Below are 8872 nucleotides of genomic sequence, written 5' to 3' on the forward strand. Positions count from 1 at the left end.
ATGGAACGAACTTTACAGGAAGCTTTTGAGTGGGAGGGTGAGATTACTGAATCTGTCCAGCAGCAGCCCCCTCCTCCAAAACTCCCATCTAATGAGGAAAAATCGCTTCATGAAATACTATATGCCATTTATGTTGAGGAATGTGGAAAAGAGGCTGATGCAGAGGTCCTTGAAAGCAATGTCTACTTACTAAAGAAGCTTCTGAAAAGAGAGGCATTGCCATGTCTGATAGTCAGCCTGTACCCAGAAAATCAGGGCTATTCTCTCATGATCAAGGACAAATGTGGGTCATTTTCAGAGCCCTTTCAGTTGCCTTATGAAGCAGAGGAACTGATCGAATATTTGGATGCTGAAGAGTTACCTCCATTTCTTATTGATGTCCTGGAAAAGTCACCTGTGAATGTTTTTCACCATGGATGTGTCATAGCAGAAATCCGAGACTACAGGCAGGGTAGTAACATCGACCCTGCTGGGGAGCTTGCTGCAGAGCCTGCTGTGTTGCCTGCTGTGTCACCTCCTGCTTACCAAAGCCGGCATATTCTCTTACATCCCACAATGCAGAGCCTAGTAAGTGATGTACACTCCATACCAAGTGATAACCATCAATGGACTGAGGAAGAAAAACTTGAGCCTGAGAGCCAACTGATTTCAGCTTCAGCAGAGCCACTGTATCTGTTTCCCTCTGATGCTGTCAACTGCACGGCCGACAATCTGCTGTTTAATGAGATGAACACTGACCCCATGAAACAGTGCTCCAAGAGGCATGCATATCCCTCTCTGGATCAACAGGAGGTACCATTCGTGTGTACTTGTCCCCCTGACCTCGCAACAGCGACTCCTTTAAAAAAGCAGGCAAAAGTAAGAGTAGATGACCCATATGACCTGAAGATTGCTGGAGCAGAAACATGGAAGCAGAGACCCTGTGAACTGCCCCTGCCTCCAGAGATGGGTATGCTCTTTGGGGATGAAGGACCAAGTGTCTTGGCAACTCCAGAAGTAAAATATGACTCTATGTTTGATTATGAGAATGGCGATCAGCTATGGGAAACAAGTCCAAATTTCATGAAGTCCCTTAATGAGCCACTTTTCTCTGCTGAAATAGGGCTGCTTCCAGAAGACAGGACCTTCCTGGATGATTATTCGGATGACTTCATGGCTGGGGTAAACACTGGGCCGGGGGACACAGAGGATGTATGCCAAGGGTCTGTCCAGAGCGAAGCCAGGTGTCCAGACAAGATGCCACAGGAGTCTGGTAGCCCATTGTGTCCTCAGCCCTCCCTGGGAACAGAGTCCACAACCAGTCTGCTGCCATTCTCCATCTTAGAAAAGGAAAGCAGACCTCCCCCACCAGTTACACTTGTCCCAATCTCAAGACAGGGTTCCTCCACTATCAGCTGGGGTCCAGACACACCACATGCCCCTAAGGCAAGCATTGTGGTTCAGCAGACTCTTGTGAGAGAAGACAGAGTTAGCACCCTGCCTGCAGCTGTCCAACCCAATGCTAGGTCATCAGAAAACAACCCAAAGGTCCAGCCCTCCACCAGAACCACTGCTGTGAATGTGAATGATGTGCTAAAGTCTGTGTCACAACCTGGCCTGGTGAGTAATTCATCCCAGGTCCTAGGCTGCCCCACTGGTGTCCCAGCTACTAAAGCAATCACTCAAAACAGTCTTATACTAACCAGAGAGCCGCTACCTGGGCCAGGACAGCACCCTATGCAACTCATTATAAATAATACAACAAGTCCCTTAACTGTAAAACTACCCCCTGGCTCTATCATTTTGCGCCCAGAGCCTCAGAATTCATCCCAGGAACAGCTGCAGCAGCCACAGCAGATATACGTTTTAATTCCAAAACGGCAGCAGCCACCCAGGGCTCCTGTCCCTCGACAGCCAGTGCCACCAGCTTGTTCCCAAGGGTCTAACCATCAGCACTTGTCCTTACCAGCTCTGCAAGCTAGTCACCTTAACATTGAGCAAACTACTCGTCCTAACATCGGTAGGGCCGGAGTGTTCCAACAGACCCAGACATTTGTGATGTGTCAGATAGGTGCCACCCCTCAGAATCACAGGCAGAACGTTCATTCTGCGAACTTCCAGCTCTCTGCTGTGATAGAACACCAGAGGCCGACTCAGACCCAGAACATGCACTGAAAATCATACCACACATAGTGACCATGTCCAGAGCAGGCACACAGTACTCTGACTGTGGACATGCAGCTGGCAAGCCCAATGATACAGGAACAGGGGGCTCACCATCCACCCCAAGATCCTGAGTCTTAATTCTCTTTAAAAATGCACCAGAATTGAGCTAAATCAGTTCTCAATTTCTATTTCATCTCTGGTGTTTTGAATGGTCCAAATATATTACAATTTAAAATGCAAAAGAAAAAAGCCACAATACCCAAGTTTTACATAGAACCAGGGAAAGTTGTATTTAAAAACAAAGGCTGTTTTGCCTGTTATTCTTTTTGCTTTTGATATAGTCCTGTTTATTGTTTTGTTTATTTTGTTTGTTTATCTCAGGACAGATATTTTCTTTGTAGGCCTGGCTGTCCTGGAACTGACTCTGTAGACCAGGCTGGCCTCGAACTTGGGGATCTGCCTGCCTCTGCCTCTGCCTCTGCTTCTGCCTCTGCCTCTGCCTCCCAAGTGCTGGGATTATAGGCTTGCACCACCACCACCCAGCTTCAGGAAGTAAATTTTACAACAGTGCTGTTTTATAGGTTATTTTTTGTTGTTGGTAGAGTGAACGTTATTGTAATGTCCTGATGTGCAGCCACATCTAAGCGAGGATAGTTTTGGTTTCTTCCAGGTTGCCATTTCTCTAATTATTAAAATTACAACAGTATACTTCAATTTAATAATTTGGCAATAATTTAGAGGCTTATCTATAAATGATGATTAAAAAGAAACATATTTTGCTGTTTTAACAGTTTTTTTGAGGGAAGAGTGTATCCTCATAAATGAATTATTTTATAGTTTTTGTTTCATGTGCATTGGTGTTTTGCCTGCATATATATCTGTGTTGGATCCTCTGGAACAGGAGCTACAGAGGGTTGTGAGTTGCCATGTGAGTACTGGGAATTGAACTTGCACACCTCTAAGAGTAGCTGGTACTCTTAACCAATGAGCCATCTCACCAGCCCCCTAAATAATTTTTTTAAAGATTTATTTATTATTTATACAGTATTCTACCTGCATGTGTGCTTACACGCCACAAGAGGGCATCAGATCTCATTATAGATGGTTATGAGGCACCATATGGTTGCTGGGAATTGAACTCAGGACCTTTTGGAAGAGCGTCCAGTGCTCTTAACCTCTGAGCCATCTCTCTAGCCCTGATTTTTTTTTTTTTTAACGAGACAAAGTTTCTCTGTTTAACAGCCCTGGCTGTCCTGGAAGTCACTATGTAGACCAGACTGGCCGAGAACTCAGAAATCCACCTATCCACCTGCCTCTGCCTCCTGAGTACTGGGATTACAGGCGTGTCCCACTACCACCTGGCCTGTTTTTTTTTTAACAATTTTAGGACACAGCTCAGCCTTAGTAAATACTCCGCAACACAGTTCTAGAACTTTCTAGATTTTTGCTATTGAAACTCTGTACCTGTTACCCATCCTGTCCCTGCCCCTGGCTGCCACCCTTCGACTATTGTGTCCAGGAGTCTGAGTGTTCCCAGTACCTCACAGGGGTGGCTATTACTTCAGGTGGCCCTTTTTAACTTGACACAATGTCCCCAAGATTCTTGGATGTCGTGCCTTGTGACCGAGGGTCATTGCTTTGTAAAACTCATTTCCCTGTGTTAAACGCATAAGGAATTGACTAGTGTCTTTCAGGAGAACTTAGTAGACACTTCTTTAGTTTAAGAGGCTTGTGCGCAGTGTCTGAAATGCAGTAGCTGCGAGTACACTGAAAAGTCATACCAAAAGAGACCAGATGAAGGTTGTCACACTGAAATTGAGTGCAGCCTAGGCTTGCACTCATGTGCAAGAGAGTCGGTGGCAGACTTGTTTGATGACCATCCAGCCCTTGGGAAGGTTCCCCTGCACCCAGTGCTCTGGCAGGCCCCAGCTCTCCTCCAGACCCTGCCACGGGCCTGGAAAAGGCCCTCTGGGATGGCTTGCTGTGGCTCTCCTTGTGAAGCCATTTACGTGGTTTATAACATTCTAGGTTACTTGCAGGAAGGAAATAAGCACTTGAAAACCCATCCCTGTTGTCTGCTTCTTCAGTGCCCACAGCCCTGGGAGGCAAAGTGAGATGTCCTCCTCCTCTGCCTCCCTGCTCCCCACCCCGCCCTGGCTTTGTCTGTTGTTCATCAATTGTTTAACTCCCTGCCTGCTCACCTCATCTCAGTCTTCCCTGTTCACAGTGGACTGAACTGCTCTGTCCTTTATAGAGTTGAGGTGGGGTCAGTTCAGTAACAAGCGTTCATCCACGTCAAGGTTCAGCCCCTTAGCATTCATGACATTGGCAGCGCTGTGCAGGCAGCCCTTCTGTTTCCAAAACAGGCTCAGCCCTTCAAAGGAGTTCCTGGACCTAGGAGGCACTAAGCAGAAAACCACACTGCCCCTACCCCCAGCCACAAGCAACCATCCATTTGCTTTGTGCCCCTATGAAGTAATTGTTCACAGTGTTTCTACTGGGCGAGTTAGAGTTATGCAGTGTTTTACGCGACTGTGTTCGCTTTGTGTCTGCCTCCTGCCAGGTGTTTGATGCTTATTTATATTGTGCAGTGTGCCGGCACTTCGATCCTCATTCATTCCCTTGCCTGCATATGGCCTGATCTGTTTGGCCATGTTTGGGCTGTTTCCACCTTTTGGCTGTTGTGGTGCTGCCATCATTCACGTACGGGTATTGTTCTCCTGCGTATGTTTTATTGTTTTGTAACTTTTAAGGATAATCTGCCTACATGAAATATGCCTTTGTAAGTGCACATGTATGTTTGCCTTTTGCCCTAAGAAGAAATGGAAAGTTGGTCTGTCTGTCTGTTGGTGGGGTCTGAGAGAGATTAGCAAAGGGACAGGTAACCGTGATGGCCGCCGGCATCAACCTATTCTGAGGTCCTGCTGGTGCTCTTCAACAAAGATTTGACCTCCTTCAAGCAAGCTGATCACATTTGCCAGCAGAGTGACAGTGAGCTGCCTGGAGCATCCTGGACATCGCCGGGAGTGGGTGCCTGCACTTGGAAGAAGTGAACTGGCCCAGTGAGCACTTGCAAAGAACTTAAGCTTAGCCTTCAGAGCCGAGCAGATCTGACCTCAGCGTGCTGTCAGTTTTGGTGGCCTTCCTCCTTTTGCTCTGTAATGGGTCCATTCAGGTACAATTAGTAGAATGCTTTGCTTGAGTGATATGCCCTTTTGTGTCAGACAGGTAAATAAATTCACCCTTGTTTCCAATAACCATTTAGTGGCATCTTTTTTTCCCTTCCAGTGATCCCCATGTGGTGACAGTTTGGCTGTATCCAGAATCCTATTCCCATATTTCTTACCTCCCAACCCCAAAGAGTTATTTATCTTTGTGGAACAGAGCTGGTATTGCTGAAATGTTACTAGGTCACCATGTTGCTTAGAGAAAGATGAGTCTTTTTGTTTTTGTTTTTTGTCTTTTGTTATTTGTCTTTTGAGACAGGGTTTCTCTGTGTAGCCTTGGCTGCCCTAGTCTCACTTTGTAGACCAGGCTGGCCTCGAACTCACAGCGATCTGCCTGCCTCTGCCTCCCGAGTGCTGGGATTAAAGGCATGCACCACCATGCCTGGCTGAGAAAGATGAGTCTTACCAGTAATGGACACAGTGGACTTTGCAGTCTTTTTTCTTTTCTTTTCTTTTTTTCTTTTTTTATATTTTTTTTAGATTACAATAAAATTATATCATTTTCCCCTTCCCTTTCCTCCCTTCAAAGCCTCTCATATACCCCTCCATGCTCTCCTTCAAATTCATGGCCTCTTTTTTCATTCTTATTGTATACATATATGCATATATATGCATATATTCTTAAATGCATAAATACATGTTGCTTGTATGCATGTTTTCAGGGCTGACCACTTGATATTGGATAACCAATTAGTGTGTTCTTCCCTGGGGAGAACTATTTCCCCGGCTCTCAGCATTCTTAGTTACCTATAGCTCTTTGGGTAGGGTTGAGAACTTATGTGTTAATAGTGGGGCTTTTATTACGTGTGTGTGTGTGTGTGTGTGTGTGTGTGTGTGTGTGTGTGTGTGTGTGTGTGTGTACCAGCCACAATGAACATGCAGCAGTCAGAAGACAACATACAGGAGTTCGTTCTCTCCTTCCAGCATGTGTATCGCAAGACGCAAACTCAGATCATCAGATTTAGCAGCAAGTGCTGAGCCACCTCACCAGTCCCATAGTGGTGTCTTAAATATATATCTTTTTTTTGTAAAATTGAGTGCAAAAATCCTCCATATCAAGAATGTCTTATATATCACCTGCAAGATAATGCTGTTTGAAACAGCCTAGGCATGCAGAATGCATCCACCTCTTTCTTAGTATGTAGAAAGCACAGTTCTGTTTAATATGAGTTTCACCTAGTCCTTGAAAGCACACCATACAATTTTAAAAAGAGGAAGCAAGGTGACAGCCTAAATCACGTGCTCAGGATTACCCAGCTATGAAGTGCCAGAGCCCAGACTTGGGCCCAAGCCTCCTGGGGTCAAATCTTTTTCTTTCCCACACCATTCTCTCCACTGCCTCCAAAATGGCAAGGCTAGCCTTTGTGCAGATGGGAGATCTACACAGCAAAGATATGGCCAGAATTATTTTAAGTACACCAGAGCTGGGTTGTTGTTTTGTTTTGTTTTGTTTTTTGAGCAGTTGTTACCCAAGTTCATCCTGCCCACCTACAGAATTTTGCATATCCTGATAAGGGCACAGGGAGACTTAAAATAGCAGGCCAAATCTTAATGATTGTTGTCACTTTACTCTGCCCCCTGGTAGTGGCATGTTCTTAGGGGACAGGCCTAATAACCGGTCAGTCCTGGTGAGTAAACATTTCCATCCTAGCATTGTAACATTTTATTATCTATAACAGGCATGGTCCAGTAGAGTACTTTCCTTTGGGTTATTTTGGAGGCAGTGCTCCTTAAGCTAAACTCCACTTCTGTGACTTAATGTCTCCTACGCAGATCTGTTAGTACATCCTTTATATAACATCAAGTCTATTGTTTTGAGTTTCTTCTGCGTCGACGGGAGTACCATTGCTCAGTAGTTCAATACTGTGTAAGGGATGCGCCAACATTAGAAATATAAAGTTGCAGGTGCAATAGCTCACACTTGCAATGTCAGCACATGAGAGTCTGAGGCAGGAGGATTGAGCTACGGAGTTCCACAAAACAGAACTATGATGAGCCTAAGATTTTTATCCTGCTTGTAAAACAAGTTAGCCTGCTATCATTTCACGGATGCTGGAAAGAAGACTCAAGAATATCGGGTCAAGACAAAGGACTTTATTACTTATAATGTGGCAAGCAGCATGTGATACAGGCTTACCTGGGTTCTTTTCTCCCTTAAGTCCCATGAAGGTAACAGGAATCTGGGTCCACGTAAATGTTGCACATGCAGTAGAGGCATGTCACAGCTGAGGAAACCAAGCATAGAAAATAGCAATATTTTTCTTCTTTTTTTAGGTTTATTGATTTTACATGTGCGAGCATTTGTCTGCATGTATATCTGCACCACGTGTGTGCCTGCAGAAGTTAGAGATGTCATCTGACCCCCTGTAGCTAAAGTTATGGATGCTTGTGAGCCATTATGTGGATGCTGGGAACTGAACCCCAGGCCCTCTTCAACAGCAACACGTTTTCTTAACCACTGATACGTCTCTCTAGTCCCAGGAAATAGCAGTGCTTTAAAAGGCTGCAAAGTGGGCCAAACCTGCTCCTGAAGGAGCTATTTTTGTCCTGAATCCCATAAGGGCATAGTATCTCCTAAGGCTTTTCACTATACAAATGTTGGGAAACTAGGTTTAGGCACCTGGAGATAGCTCAGTGTTGGTACCTCCTCCAGGCCTCCTCTGGAACCAGACATGCACATGGTATACATACATACATCATGATGCAGGCAATCATGTATACATAGGAAACATTTTTTAGGCTAGAGAGATGGTTGAGATGGCTGCTCTTGCACAGGACCCAAGTTCAGTTTCCAGCACCTCAGCTGGACAGCTCATATCTGCCTATAACTTCAGCTCCAGGGGATCCTCTGGTCCTACAGATACACCTACACACACACACACACACACACACACACACACACACACACACACACACACACACTTGAGAATATTAAAATATAATTTTTTAAAAAGATGGAAGGGCTGAGGATATAGCTCAATGGTAGAGCACTTCCCTAATTTGCATGAAGCCCTGAGTAAGATCCCTAGTGCTAAAATAAAAGCAGCCAAACAACAAAATGACAGAGAAGGGCTGAGGAAGTAAGTTATGTGTTAATGTGCTTGCCTTGCAAACAGTAGAACCTGAGTTCAATCCCAGAATCCACATCTAAACAAACAAACAGACAAACAAGCAGGCTTGTTGATGCACATCTGTTATCCCAGCACTGTGGAGGTAAAGCCAGAAACATCTCTAGGGTTCCATAGCCAGCCAGCCTAGCCTACTTGGAAAGCTCTTGGCCAGTGAGGAAGCCTATCAAAAAGTGAGGTGAATAACTCTAGAGGAGCAGTCAATCTGGGAGACTCAAGTCATAATCCCTTTGGCAAACTCTTATCTCCAAAAATATTTACATTATGATTCTTAGCAGTAGCAACAAAAATAATTTTGGGGAGGAGTCACCACAACATGAGGAGCTAGCTGTATTAAAGGACTGCAGCCGTAGGAAGGTTGAGAACCATTGC

At 45.1% G+C, this 8872-nt stretch overlaps 1 protein-coding gene across 1 annotated transcript; it reads left to right on the plus strand.

Moving 5' to 3' along the window:
* Window positions 1-2154, plus strand: LOC127185252 (transcription factor SPT20 homolog). The gene has a single exon (XM_051141786.1). It carries the CDS (start codon window positions 1-3, stop codon window positions 2152-2154), a length of 2154 nt encoding a protein of 717 aa, XP_050997743.1.
* Window positions 2155-8872: the final 6718 nt, after the last annotated feature.

Source organism: Acomys russatus, chromosome X (genome assembly GCF_903995435.1).
Source record: "Acomys russatus chromosome X, mAcoRus1.1, whole genome shotgun sequence".
Classification (NCBI taxonomy): Eukaryota; Metazoa; Chordata; class Mammalia; order Rodentia; family Muridae; genus Acomys; species Acomys russatus.

Coding starts and splice junctions, on each gene's coding strand:
- LOC127185252 (XM_051141786.1), top strand. CDS start 1: ATGGAACGAACTTTACAGGAAGCTTTTGAGTGGGAGGGTGAGATTACT.